This window comes from Podarcis bocagei (genome assembly GCF_964188305.1).
Source record: "Podarcis bocagei genome assembly, chromosome: 3".
Lineage (NCBI taxonomy): Eukaryota > Metazoa > Chordata > Lepidosauria > Squamata > Lacertidae > Podarcis > Podarcis bocagei.
Window position 1 is genome coordinate 14,058,345 of NC_138127.1, and position 15,215 is coordinate 14,073,559.

Genomic DNA, 15,215 nt, shown 5'->3' on the forward strand with positions numbered 1-15,215 from the left:
CTACCTACTTTATTTATTTATGCTGCTTTTTTCAAAAAAAAAAAACCACCTTTCCTCCTAGTAGCTCAAAGTGGCATACATGGCTCTCCCCCTCTCCATATTATCATCATCACAACAACTCTGTGAGGTAGGTTAGGTTAGTCTAAGAGAGGGTGACTGGCCCAAGATCACTGAATGAACTTCATGGCTAAGTGGGAATTCGAATTTTCTCCCAGGTCCTAGTCAAACACCCTAACCACTACACCACGCTGGCTTCTCAATGTGTATGTGTTTGTGGGAAAGTTAGGTTAACCCCCAACCTTTAAACTAGACTCACCTTTAGCTTAATGTATAGAAACAGGAGTCAGAATGGACTAAGCAAGATGGACTAAGCTGGGTTCCCACTGAAAACTAGGAGGGAAGAATGGGCTGCCATTTTGGACACAGCTGGTGAATACACTTGCCCCCAACTCAAAGTCTGAGGTTAGCCAGAGTAAGGTGGGGGTCAACTCCTACTGCTTTTAAGAATACATCCCTTTATTTTCCCCCATTTAAGTAAACGGCTACCATTTGTTGGAAAAAAATAAAGCATTCCACTTGAGTCAACAGTGTGGTGCAGCAGCAAAAAAAAGGCTAATGATAATCTAGGCGGTACCAACAGAAATACAGTGTCCAGATCAAGGGAAGTAATAGTACCACTCAATTCTGCCTTGGTCAGACCACACCTGTGCCCACTTCTGGGTGCCACAATTTAAGAAGCATAATGACAAACTGGAATTTGTGCATAGGAGGGTAACCAAGATGATCAAGGGTCTGGAAACCAAGTCTTAGGAAGAACGGTTGAGGGTGTTGGCCATATGTTGAGCCTGGATAAGAGGAGATTGAGAGGAGATATCAAATATTTAAAGGGCTGTCACATGGAAGATGGAGCAAGCCTGATTTCTCCTACTCTGGAGGCTAGGACCTGAACCAATGGCTTCAAGTTAAAAGAAAGGAGATTCCGACTAAACATCAGGAATAATTTTCCAACAGCAAGAGTTGTTTGACAGTGGAACAGACTCCCACCAGAGGTGGTGGACACTCCTTCCCTGGAGGTTTTTAAGCAGAGGTTGGATGGCTACACATCATGTATGATCCACTTGAGATCCCTGGGTTGCAGTGGGTTGGACTAGATGACCTTTGGAGTCCCCTTCAACTCGACAATTCTATGATTCTATGGACAATATTGGGGATGGGGGAACAATTTCCAGCCTCCTGTTACAAGATTACCCTACCTCCCCTGACAGAGATCCTGTGGTATGTGCACACACTCAGAAATACAAAAAGCCACCTCTCTTGTGTTGAACTCCCATCAGCAATATATGGAACTCTTCCCTTGCAACTTCTCCCTACGCATTTCTTTAGTACAATGATAATGGAATAATGCTGTGTGTTAGCACAATTTCCAAAGATATTACAAGTTTATTTATTCTAACGCTAATATTCATTCCCATGACACAAGTCAGTGTGAAAGCCCTGATCTTCAAATACATATTCCATTCTGCGTTTCCGTTCTAACAATGAGATCAACAACATGCGCTAGTTTGCAGTTTCCTTAGACAGAATGCAACTGTCTCTAACTATCCTGGGATATCATGGAGGCAGACCATGAAAAGAAGTGGAACACTCTAAACAAGAAATATATCCTATTTCTTACTCTTGATTTTAACATGAATCTGTGCGGATTAAGATGCTTTGAGATTTCTACATGTGGAAAATGCATTTGTTTTCTACATCCCTAACAGCAAAGAGCTAATTTTACCTTTCTCTGCTCACTTAAAATATTCAGTCAGCTGCTATATACTGTATTAGGGGAGGGATGAGGAACTTGGGAGTCCAACAACATCTAGAGGACCGCATATATCACCTGTCCCAGCCAGCATAGCAAATAGCTGGTGGGAGTTGTAGTCCGACAAGATCTGAAGGGCCACAGGTTCCCATTACTGAGATACAATATTATTGGAAATAAAATTGTTTTAGAAACAATTCAGTTCTGATTTTCATTACTTTTGCTGTGGCACTTCCTTTACATTTTAAATGTTAAAATGGTTCCCGTTTGCTAAAGACGAAGAAAATGGTATGCAAAGAAGAAAAATAAAAATTATAGCCCTTTAGTACTTCAATTCTTTAGCAGTTGTTAATGTTCACCAGAAAGTGATTAATATTTATCAACTCCTTTGATATAGTTTCAAAATAAAATTGTTAGAGAACAGAACAGTTGGGAATATTTTATCAAAAAGTACAGTATGACCCTCCATGAATGAAACCCTGGTTTAGGGATTTCCTAAATCACAGGTTCTCCAGTGTTACAGGATATATAATGTCAAAGATGAGCTAGACAATACCTATTTAACAATTTCACTCTTTGTTTAATATAAACTGAATTATAACCATAATATAATCTGGCTATACTTATATCATAAGCACTTTCTCACACTATTTTTTTAATTATTTTTTTACATCTCTGACAAAAATTTCCAAGTGACTTTATCTTAAGGTCACTCTTATTTCTACATGACAAAAAAGGATGAGTTTTACTGGAAAGTTGTGGCTTTAACAGAAACTCTGTGAGTGTCTTATTATGGCTGCCATTTTGTATCTAGTTGCAAAACTCATATATACTGATAGAGCAAAAAAGAAAAGAACCCATAAAACTAGAGCATTTTACCCTGAGAAGGGTGAATTTTGATTTTAAAAAAGAAATTTGCCAAGAGTTCTTATAATGAGTGTTGATCAAGTGAACCTCTTCTGCATTGGCAATGTTTGCAGTCCTGAACTGCATGAATTTGATATACTAAGAAAACCCTCCAAATACTGAGATGCTTATTGCAATTCCTTCTTATCAGACGCTATAATTGACTTTCTACTTTCATTTCTCTGTTTCCCCCCCAAAAAAACCCATATTTGAACTATGCTTCCCACATATTATGAAAATACCACTTAGAAACATTATTTCAGTAGATAGAGGGTTTAAGGCAAGGTGTTTGCTTGTTAAAGATATCTTCCTTCTGTTACTCTGAATTGACACAATGACCCACCATCCCCATAAGTGCCTTGAGATGCGCAACATACATTCAGCAAAGGGGCACACCTATGACCCAATGGACATATGCTGCAAGTCCTGAGTGCCCATTGAAATAATGGTAATATTTTCACATAAGGCGTGATCCACAGGAACATGGCACGGGAGAGGTTAATTTGCTTTGTTTCCATTCTTACTAGTGTATTCAATATTCCCTAGGGATATATAGCATTCTTTCCTTACTAACCCATCTTTTCCAGACAAATGCAACAACCCCTTTTAAAAGGTGCTATAAACGGGTTTCGAAATATGAAATATATCCATCATAGCATCTCCTAATCATTGCTTCAGTGTTGTATTTCTGCAGGTGATTTCTCTTTTCTGATTGAAACTATTTGCTGTGGAGTAACTGTTATGTCCCATGACGCTTTTCTCTTCTTCATCATCTCTTCCTCCTCCTCGTTGACCCTGCGTTTTGGACCAAGAGGGCTGGATGCTTTCTTGCTCTTTATTTCCTTTTTGAGTTCTTTTCAATGGAGATATCAACAGTACTAAAATGCAGGCTATGTGGAGGCAGAAGTAACAGGAACTAAGCAAATAAAAAGGGGAGGAAACCATATTAAGTCAAATTGAACTCGGGAGTGTTTTGTGACAAAGCTATAAACACTGACCTGCTTGTCAGAAGGCCTGCTATACTAAGCACCAAGACCTCAAGCAGAATAGAAGGATCAAGGATTATTCTAAGCTAAGCATCTGTTCCTTCTAGGGGAATGCAACCCCATCCAGAACTGGCAGCCCCCCATCTTCCTGGATTGAGAACCTCCCACACTCAGAACCTCCATCGATTCATTACACTCCCCCAATGTTCTGTCCTATATAGCTGTCAAAAAGCTTGGGGAACAAGATGGATCCTTGGGAAACTCTGCAAGTTAGCTCCTAAGGTGCCCGGCAATATCCCTCCATTGCTACTCTCCAAAATCAGCCTGAGGCAGCAGCGAAATCACTGTGGACACAGTGTCCCCCATCTCCCAGAGCCACTGCAGGAGGGTACCATGGTCAACAGTATGGAAAGCTTCTGAGAGCTGGAGGGCAACAAACAAGACTGCAGTTCCTTTGTCCCTCTTCCAACAAAGCTCACTGGTACAGGGCGGCCAAGGCAGTTTGAGTGCTATACCCAGGCCTGAAATCCAACTGGAATGGGTCCAGATAATTCTTCCAAGCATGTGATGGTACCTGGATGACCATCACCTTCTTAAGAAACTTGTCCAAAAAAAGTGGATGATGGTCACTGGGTGCTTCTTGTTCAACACACCTGGGTTCAGATTTTCTACTTTAACTCCATAAGCTTCCCTCGCCCATCTGCCCAATCCCTCCACCAAGAATGAAATATAACATGAAATTCTCTGCAAATGGAGTTGAAGACTAGATTACTACTTGTTCAGCTTTCGGGGGGAGGGGGGAGAACCCCTGAATAATTCCACTTGCCGTTTAAATCTTTTTTAAAAACACAAAGTGTCAACTCACCTGTAAAACAGGTATGATGGTTTTACGGAGAGAAGTACAAATGGGACCACCGTGTAACTTATTGCTACTTGAGTCATCATCCATGTCATGATATCATAACATAATTTAATGGCTGGGGAGTCAATAAAGTAGTGCCTAATGTTCTTTCTAATCTAAACCAAAAAAGGAGGGGAAATAATTAGTAGGAGAACCAGGATCGTCATCACAGAATAGGTAGTCATCAGAAGTTACAAGAAACTACATCTAGATGCAGCCAAAATACAGAAAGCCTACAGTGTCGATCTTGATTACCTATTGATCCAATAAGTGTTTTCATAACATTGAGAGTTGTAGCGTGGCCCCTGCCAGGTGATTTTTTTTAAATTAAAATATATATACAGTGGTACCTTTGTTTACAACCATAATCCATTCCGAAGGTCCGGTTGTAAACCAAAACAGGTTGTAACCCAAGGCACGCTTTCACCAATGGGGCCTCCCAAAAAAAGGGGGGCTGTAATAAAAAAAGGGGGGACACGCACTTCCGGGTTTGACATGGTTGTAATCCAAAATGGTTGTAATCCGAAACGGTTGCAAACCAAGGTACCACTGTATCTGTATTAAAATGACATTACATTGACTTTGTCATCTTCCCGTTTTCTAATATTATTGTTTGCATTCTAGTAAAATCCTTCAATTTTTATTAAGATTGAATCATATAAGATGTGACGAATGGCTGCGAAGTGACCCGCAAACCAAGAATCTTCTAGGTTTTCTGCTCTAGCCGCCAATAGCAGGGTGGGACGGCGGTGCTCGCTTGACCTCCAGTCAACCAGCATGCGAGGATGGAGAGGATGAAAGCAGAGGGCGTGGCCATGCAAATGCACCAGTGGAGTCAATCCAGCACTGCTGCAGATGTGTTTCACAGCACTGACCTCACCCCTCCTCCCCTCTATCCCAATATGCAGTAAGTGACATGGGTGGCCAGACGTCAGGTGAGTGCCACCACCCCACCCCTAGCTGGCTGTAATAAATTTCCAGATCAGTTCTTGGCCTCTTTCTGGAATAGATAAAAACAGTGCATTTGTCTGCTTGCTACTATCTCTTGCTGGGAACAGACGTTCAAATTTCTTCACCTACCACCTCTTCAGTTTCCCATCTTCCTGCACTATGCTCCCAGCTTTACACAGGCATCTCTGGCTTTGACTCTGGATGTTTTTAATTTATGGAAGAGCTGTTCTTATTAAGTGACCCACTGTGATTGCTTATGACTTGGCAACCCTCTGGTAGTTTTATTGCCAGTTTCCCAAAGCTCCTATTCCCTAGTCCTTTCAGGACTAATTATATCCCCAAAACCAATCCATACAAGACTGCCCACTGGATGTTATTTTAAATGTGTTCTCTTCATGGAGAAGCAGTAGCTTGGGGTCACAGTTTGTGGGGAGAATAATAATAATAATAATAATAATAATAATAATAATAATAATAATAATAATAATTTATTATTTATACCCTGCCCATCTGGCTGGGCTTCCCTAGCCACTCTGGGCGGCTTCCAAAAAAATATTAAAATACTGTAATACATCAAACAGAAAGGGTTAAATGTCCCTTTCCTGTCTGCCAGGGTTCCAATCCTGATTACCACCATCTCCCAACAAAGGGGTTGACTAGATGTTGAATGCATTAAATGCATCAATGTCATGCGCAGTTGCTGATAAAGACATACATTCTAGCTGACCTTTGTCAAATCAATTGTTCCAAACATTACTCCCAGTGACTGTTCTACCATTAAACAAGGTGAGGCAACCATTTGGCAACCACCAAAGAGGCTCAAGGTCATCCTGAATTAGTCATATTCATTGATGCTTTTCCTCTATAATGATGGAAACAGAGTAATAATTTCCATGTTCTGCCACTTCAAGTTTGAAGAAGCACCACACAATTATTCACTTATATTACTCAGACACTGGTGCTTTGGTTGGTTAATTCAGTCAAAAATATGCAAGTGGACTACAAAATGCCTTTTTTAAAAAAGCACATATTTTCCTCCCTCCTACAAATTTAAGGTTTTGAATGTAAACGTTAAGAGCCGCATTGAATCCGCACAGTTCTTTGGCAAGAGCAGAGAGGCAGCGGTACTTACAGTTCGTGCTGCCATTGTCATTAGTACTCCTGTTAAGAATGTTAAATAATATCCTGGATATACCCCATGCCAAATGGCTGACAAGATAAAGGTTTGTATTGTTGGACTGAAGGAGGCCCGTTCATAACATACTCTAAAAATCCAAGGAAAAATACATTTATTAAGAACAGGAGGAACTGAAGCTCAGCACACACAAAAAAAAAGCCTAGCAGAAATAACTTAATGTATTTATCATTGGCAGTTTCAAACTTAGAAGGGACTCTGTTCACTGAGTCCCAGCCCTCAATGAACACACAAATCATCTGATAAAATGACCGCTTATCTTAGGAGACAAGGTTTTAGTCAAAGGCCACCCATTTTCTCCTGCATTCGCCAAGGCCAGTAAACAATGTGTCTGGTGCTTTTGGCATCTTAGGAATGGCATAACATGACTCTTTTTACAACAGGCTTGTAAGAAAAGAAAAATAGATAACAGATAGTACCTTTTCAACCAAAGAGCTGTCTGGATATTCCAGTTATCAAGAAACATCTTGAAACTTGTTGAGAACTGTAAAATTAACACACCGTTATTGTATTTCTGTAAAGCAGAGGTAATCATTATGTCATTACTTAGGGTTTAAAAGAGATCATATTATTATGAAATAAGGTAAAGTAAAAAGGTAAAGAACCCCTGGATGGTTAAGTCCAGTCAAAGGCGATTATGGGGTTGCAGCACTCATCTTGCTTTCAGGCCAAGGGAGCCAGTGTTTGTCCACAGACAGCTTTCCAGGTCATGTGGCCAGCATGACTAAACCGCTTCTGGTGCAATGGGACACTGTGACGGAAACCAGAGTGCATGGAAACACAGTTCACCTTCCTGCTGCAGCAGTACCTATTTATCTACTTGCACTGGCATGCTTTCAAACTGCTATGTGGGCAGGAGCTGGGACAGAGCAACGGGAGCTCATCCCGTTGTGGAGATTCGAACTGCTGACCTTCTGATTGGCAAGCCCAAGAGGCTCAGTGGTGTAGACCACAGTGCCACCCGCGTCCCTTATGAAGTATTGATATGTATTAGTTACAACCTTACTCAGCTACGAGTGATCGCAGAAGAAGGAGGAGGAAGAGGAGGAGGAGGAGGTATGTATTATGCAATATGTACTGATGGGCAAATGAAAAAGGTTTCTTTCAGGGGTGGGGACAAAAGTATAATCTACTTTGAGCCATCTTGGCTGCGTTTCGAAATGTTGTGGCTGACAATCACCTAGACGTGTCGCATGCTACTCCGACTGGCTGCACCATACGCAAACAGAGATGAAGAGGCTACACTGTTGAAGGTGTGCTCATTATACCAGGAGCATTTCATGACTCACAGTGGGGATGGATTGCCAAGTGTGCCGCTTCCCCTTTCTCAACAAACACAGACACCCCTATAGCAAGTGCCGAAGGATGTGGAAGGGTTTGTCTCAAGGTTTGGTCTAAGTATATTTAGGCTATGCCTCTCTTATAGTGCCACTGGACAAACAAGAGTTTAAAAGAGTTTTGCTGCCATTTCAGAGGGAGCCAAACAAGTATAGCTGGCCCCCCAAAATTAAAAAAATTCTCTTCTTTCAGCCCTGACTCTCTACAACAAAATTCTGTTCAAGAAACAGAATTCTGTAAGTGAAGAAATGAGGATTCTAAATTGAAAACCTGGAAATGTTGGCTGGGGCTGAACTTTTCACTATACACAGGCACCTAAAAAGTGGCAGAAGTTCCATCACTTGTTTCCTTCTCTTTGATGTGCTCCATTCAAAGCAGTGGACCGGCACCATCTACTACGTAGAATGGGAAGACTTCCTCTACATAAGCAATGCACCTTTTCTTCACATGGAGGCGATTCAGCTTCTTCTCTTTTCATAAAGGGAGAATGCAAGTCCTCATTTCCAGTAGAGGAAATGGAACATAAGAAGGAGACAGCGGGAGCAAGATGGCTAGTAACCCAACAGGAGGAATGTGACAAAGCTGCTCATTTTAGCAACCTGAATGCTAGTTTCCATAATTGATTTTAGTGCACTACTGGCAACTGGAATTCTTCCATTCCCGTCTCACATTATATGTATCTCATTACTAAAGTTATACCAGAAAAGGCCCGATACAAATCCAACTTTCAACATTTTCCATTAACATTTTCAGAAGATCCATATACCAACCTCTATATGAAGAATTCTTAGATTTGAAATTGAATCCCAGTGCGAGAGTCCATTTTTATCATATCCTCTAAATCCAAACCCAGCTGCATTATTAATTGCATCTGCTGCAAAGAAAGAAGGGAATAATTTGCAAGAAGCTTAAAAATCATATAAAATGAGATTTACATTTCGGCTTCTTTCGCGTTTTAAGTTTGAAATGTCTGCTTAGAAGCTTTCGTAACATCGGTCACAATTTTCAATGAAAAGCCAAGTCCCCGACGAGGCTGGTTTGACCAGATAGATGATGCAAGACATCTAAAACACTTTTCAAAGTTGCAATAAAAGAAGTTTCAGTCAAATGAGAAGGGAAAAGGTAATAAAAAAAATTCTCTGCCAGTCTGAAGCCTGAGAAAACTGCATTACTGCTCTCATTTCATGCACACGCCTAACTAATAAAGTATGGACTTCTTGGTATAATGTGGGCTTTGGTGATAATTTAATGTTATAAGTGTATTGTGCTTTTATAGTCACACTAAAATCTTAATCATATGCTTCATATGCAATGGAAATGAGAGAAAACCTTCCTTATTTCTTTTTCCTTAATAGCCAAACAAAAATGAACTACAGTGGTACCTCGCAAGACGAATGCCTCGCAAGACGGAAAACCCGCAAGACGAAAGGGTTTTCTGTTTTGGAGGCGCTTTGCAAGACGAATTTCCCTATGGGCTTGCTTCGCAAGAAGAAAGCCCATAGGGAAATCTCCGGGGACCTCTTTTAAATGCTGGTGGTGGGGAGCAAAGCCTTTCCCCCCCTCCGGCCTTCAGAAGAGGTCCAGGAAGGCCGGCGGGGGCCGAAAGGCTTTGCTCCCCACCGCCAGCATTTTAAAAGCAGTCCGGGATAGCAGGGAAGCGCTTCCCGCTATCGCGGACGGCTTTTGAAGGCAGGCGGGGGGGAGCAAAGACTTTCGCCCCCCGCCCGCCTTCAGAAGAGGTCCTGGACCTCTTCTGAAGGCGGACGGGGGGCGAAAGTCTTTGCTCCCCCCTGCCTGCCTTCCCGGGAGAGCGGAGAAAGGCAGCGCGTTTCTCCGCTGTCCCGGACGGCTTTTGAAGGCAGGCGGGGGGGGGCAAAGACTTTCGCCCCCCGCCCACCTTCAGAAGAGGTCCAGGACCTCTTCTGAAGGCGGGCGGGGGGCGAAAGTCTTTGCTCCCCCCTGCCTGCCTTCCCGGGAGAGCGGAGAAAGGCAGCACGTTTCTCCGCTGTCCCGGACGGCTTTGGAAGGCAGGCGGTGGGGAGCAAAGACTTTCGCCCCCCGCCCGCCTTCAGAAGAGGTCCAGGACCTCTTCTGAAGGTGGGCGGGGGGCAAAAGTCTTTGTCCCCCCCTGCCTGCCTTCCCAGGAGCTTTTACATCGCCCCGGACAGCGGAGAAGTCCTCCGCTGTCCCGGGCGATTTTAAAATGCCGCCCGCCAGCATTTTAAGATCGCATTTTAAAATGCCGCCCGCCAGCATTTTAAGATGCCGCCCGCCAGCATTTTAAGATCGGGGTTTTTTTAAATGCTGGGGGTGGGAAGAAAAGCCCTTTCCCCCCCCCCCAGCCTTCAGAAGAGGTCGGGGGACAGACTGTCCCCGGACCTGGTCTGAAGGCGGTTTCCATAGGAACGCATTAATTGATTTTCAATGCATTCCTATGGGAAACCGTGCATCGCAAGACAAAAAACTCGCAAGAAGAAAAAACTTGCGGAACGAATTAATTTTGTCTTGCGAGGCACCACTGTATTCCTCAATACAATCACCTAAAGGAAAGAAAAATGTGTCACTTGACATCTTCTGCCACCAGAAATGTGGTATACTTTCTACAACTGTAGTGACAACAGCTCCCTTAACAATACTATTTGCCATCAATCACAGCTATAAACCTTTGTGATGCTTCTGACCCCGACTGGCTCTCTTGTCATAATATACATCACTATCAAAAGCAAATAAGACTCTCTTGTCCTCCCTCATTAGCATAAATAAAACTTTTCCTTCAGAATTACAGATAATCTATTGCTATATTCTAAATGACTAAATGCAAAGTTAACATAAAACTTGCCTTGCTGGCTGATATGAAGGTACAGTGGTACCTCGAATTACATACGCTTCAGGTTACAGACTAACCCAGAAATAGTACCTCGGGTTAAGAACTTTGCTTCAGGATGAGAACAGAAATCGTGCTCCGGCAGCACAGCAGCAGCAGGAGGCCCCATTAGCTAAAGTGGTGCTTCAGGTTAAGAACAGTTTCAGGTTAAGAACGGACCTCCGGAACGAATTAAGTACTTAACCCGAGGTACCACTGTACAGCTAATCTGGGGGGGGGGGGTGTTGCTGTTTTGAAATCAACAGCTTTTAATTACCGTATTTTTCGCCCCATAAGACGCACCGGCCCATAAGACGCACCTAGATTTTTTGGGGGGAAATAAAGGAAAAAAATTTTATTTCCCCCCCAGGTGCGCTGCGCTACACCAGGAGCTTGGGGCGTGCGGAGCTCAGCGCGCCCCAAGCTTCTGCGTGCAGGCAAGGTCTCCGCTAGCATGGGAGAGCCGGGCGCCTCTCCCAGGGCTAGCGGACTCCTGCGCTAATCCAGAAGCTTGGGGCAAGCTGAGGTCAGCGCGCCCCAAGCTTCTGCGTGCGGGCAAGCAGTCCGCTAGCCCTGGGAGAGCCGCGGGGCTCTCCCAGGGCTAGCGGATCGCTGCGCTATACCAGGAGCTTGGGGCGTGCTGAGCTCAGCGCGCCCCAAGCTTCTAGGTGCGCGCAAGCAGTCCGCTGCCGCCCCAAGCCTCGCGCACCCGGCAGGAGGTCCCACCGGACTGCTTGCGCGCACCTAGAAGCTAGCAGTCCGCTGCCGCCCCAAGCCTCACGCACCCGGTGGGACCTCCTGCCGGGTGCGCGAGGCTTGCAGACACTCGCCCGAAGCAGGGGGAGCCCTCCCGAGGGCTCCCCGTGCTTCGGGCGACAGGCTGCTGCCCCAAGCCTCGCGCACCCGGTGGGACCTCCTGCCGGGTGCGCGAGGCTTGCAGACACTCGCCCGAAGCAGGGGGAGCCCTCCCGAGGGCTCCCCGTGCTTCAGGCGACAGGCTGCTGCCCCAAGCCTCGCGCACCCGGTGGGACCTCCTGCCGGGCGCGCGAGGCTTGCAGGCATTCGCCCCATAAGACGCACCCCGATTTCCTCTTCATTTTTGGAGAGGAAAAAGTGCGTCTTATGGGGCGAAAAATACGGTACTGCTTTCAACACACACAGAGAGATGCACACACCTGTTTTTAAAAGAGCTGTATAAAGATAATGACCATTTATTGTGAAATGCAGGTACCAAAATAAGGAAATTATTCTATGGATGAAAAATGCTTGGGTGAAGTAAAACACAACACAGAGTCTCATGGCACCTTAAAGACTTAACACATTTATTATAGCCTAAGCTTTTATGGACAAGAGAGCAGAGTACACTTCATTGGATGCATAAAGTGGTTTTTTCTAGCTGGCAGGATTATACCCACGTGGATGTAGAGGGGAAGCTACTGCGAACAGTGGGGGTAAGTGGTAATGAAATGCAAAAAGCACAGTCTGTGTCGCTTGCATTTAAAGCTTAAATGCAGGCGCAGGTGCACACATACACATACAAAGCCTAGGGATCATTCACAATGAACTGCCCTTGGCAAAAGCAATCCTAAAATGAATGGGTTAAATAATTTAACTTCTGGAGCAGAAGAGGAAACCACTGTCTCTATTTCAGCACAAATGAACAGAATCATTGGTTCTCAAAAGACAGCCTCATAATATGTGTTATAATAAATTAAGAGAATCAAAGCAATCACACTCCTCTCTGTCTTTAAAATAATGTTTCCTACATCACCCCCCAACTTTATAGCTGACATGCAACATTTTTAAGCTGCAATCCAGTTGAAATAAATTGCTAACAGATAGCAAATAATTTCATTTATTGCTTCTTATGAAAGCCCAGTTTTATATATTAATGCCTTTTTATTTATTATTTTTACTTTTCTAAACCTCTTTCAGATTTACAGTGGTACCTCGGGTTACATACGCTTCAGGTTACTGACTCCGCTAACCTAGAAATAGTACCTCGGGTTAAAAACTTTGCTTCAGGATGAGAACAGAAATTGTGTTCCGGCGGTGCAGGGGCAGCGGGAGGCCCCATGAGCTAAAGTGGTGCTTCAGGTTAAGAACAGTTTCAGGTTAAGAACGGACCTCCGGAACGAATTAAGTTCTTAACCCGAGGTACCACTGTATTTCAATCTAAGCACTACAGAAATATTGTTAAATAAGGTCCTCCTACTGCCTTGCAAAAGAATCCATAGTTCTTTCACCATCCACAGGAGGGCAGTGTCTCAAATATGTTCTGCAAACTATACAACATGACACAGCTTGGCGTAAGAACATTCTTTTTTAAAAAAGTCTACTTACCCAACGTCCACGCAAAGTAGTATTTAGGTCTGGCAGCCATAAGAGACAGGTACAAGTAGATAACCCTTGTAGGCAGCGAAGCTGTTGCTTGGAAATGTTCATCGATGTTGTACTCTACAGGCAAAGTTTTGCTAACAGTCATATGAAACAACAAGGATAGTCCGCACACTATGAGTTTCTGCGCCACAGCTGTCTGAAACATGCAAGATGTAAAACTTTGTGAGCATCTTTCAAAAACAAAACTTACAAGCGATGCCATCTTACAGTATAGAAGGTGCCTTATCTTTTTGGCGGGGGGAAGGGTCGACTAAACTCTTACAGTATTGTCTTTGCTTGCCCGAAAGAATAAAAACAAACATTAGAGCCTAAACATGGCCTGACTTATTTCCTAGTAGAAACTGGGATCCCTTGGGAGAACACTTCCAACAGGTAATGAGCACTTCCTCGTTAGAGATGCTATCAACCAGCCGTGGACTGAACCATATACATAGTAAGGTTGCTTTTCATCTAAATGCTCCAGACTTTAGGAGCCAACTCTTGGGGGCTGAGGTTCCTTTGCCTTCCCCAATAAAATATTTGAGGGGGATGCCTGCCCCAGTTGCCATTCAAATGGTGTGCATGTGCCATGTCACGTGATTGATCATGCAGGACGGGGCTTACCTGCCCCCCCCCCCAGTATTTTATTCAAGTTGGCACCCCTGCTTGAGGCTTACTGGAGTGAACCAACTCTTCAATTGTAGGCACTAGCCTCTTCAGAATTTCTGGAAGCAACAAATTTTCTTGCAGAGAAGCGCAAATCCGCAACTGAGATTGGATGGTCTGTGTACTGGGATGCATTCCCCACGTGCCCAGTTTTAGCTTAGTGATGTTATGAGATTGGAATGTGACACTTATTCATTCAGTGGGGTTTTGGCCCTTTTAAAAGTTGTGCTTTTAAGCGCTACTGCATAGCTCTCAAAAGGAGCCGCGTTAACACCCAGTCAAACCATTGCTCCATCTAGCACAGTATCACCTACCCGGGATTTCAGGCAGAGGGCATTGCCATCCCTTCCTGAGAGATGCAAAAGACCAAACCTGGGATCTCCTGCTCATAAAAGCACCCACTTGACCACTGAGCTACATCCCTTCCCCATATTTCTGATATTTTACTCGGGATTGCATGTATTGCTCTTGTTTGTTGTTTCCATTTTGCTAGCTGCTCTAGTTAACTTCTGCACAGAAGAAGTAAAGGTAAAAGTAAAGGACCCCTGACTGTTAAGTCCAGTCGCGAACGACTCTGGGGTTGCGGCGCTCATCTCGCTTTACTGGCAAGGGAGCCGACGTTTGTCCGCAGACAGTTTTTCCAGGCCATGTGGCCAGCATGACTAAGCCGCTTCTGGCGAAAACAGAGCCGCACAAGGAAACGCCGTTTACCTTCCCGTCAGAGCGGTACCTATTTATCTACTTGCACTTTTTGGCGTGCTTTCGAACTGTTAGGTTGGCAGGAGCTGGGACCGAACAACGGGAGCTCACCCCGTCGCGGGGATTGGAACTGCCAACCTTCCGATCGGCAAGCCCAAGAGGCACAGTGGTTTAGACCACAGCACCACCCGCGTCCGCACAGAAGAAGAGCAGGATATAAATATCCAGACACAAGCAAATCAGAACAGTTGCGGAGCTACAACTAAAGAAGCAGGTTTTTAAATATTTGTTCCTGCTCTTTCATCATGGTAGGACAGAGTTGGCAGAGGGAGCATTCATGTGTTAGGCAGATGCTGGCTTGTCCAAGCAGGATGATGCCTCAGGGCACGAACTGGACAAAATTGGACTAGATTGCCCACATGTACATACCATCCCCATGAAACAGATTCAGTTCTTCCTCGCAAGCTGGTTTTCAAGTGTCAGGGTATCTTAAAATATAGTGCCAATATTTTTGAAAAGTTCTC

The 15,215-nt window shown here is 44.1% G+C and overlaps 2 protein-coding genes across 3 annotated transcripts in view; both read right to left on the reverse strand.

Moving 5' to 3' along the window:
• The window catches only part of ADAM17 (ADAM metallopeptidase domain 17), a 290,647-nt gene that overhangs the window by 8,849 nt on the left and 266,583 nt on the right, over positions 1 to 15,215 (reverse strand). The window lies entirely within an intron of this gene.
• MBOAT2 (membrane bound glycerophospholipid O-acyltransferase 2) overlaps positions 37 to 15,215 on the reverse strand; it is a 74,734-nt gene continuing 59,555 nt past the window's right edge. For both annotated transcript variants that reach the window (XM_081189130.1, XM_081189131.1), the window contains exons 8-13: positions 13,291 to 13,483; positions 8,855 to 8,958; positions 7,166 to 7,230; positions 6,684 to 6,816; positions 4,565 to 4,716; positions 37 to 3,629 (exon numbers count right to left, since the gene is read on the reverse strand). In XM_081189130.1, coding sequence (XP_081045256.1) covers positions 3,380 to 3,629; positions 4,565 to 4,716; positions 6,684 to 6,816; positions 7,166 to 7,230; positions 8,855 to 8,958; positions 13,291 to 13,483 — 897 coding nt within the window. In that variant the 3' untranslated portion in view covers positions 37 to 3,379. The remainder of the gene's footprint in view (positions 3,630 to 4,564; positions 4,717 to 6,683; positions 6,817 to 7,165; positions 7,231 to 8,854; positions 8,959 to 13,290; positions 13,484 to 15,215) is intronic.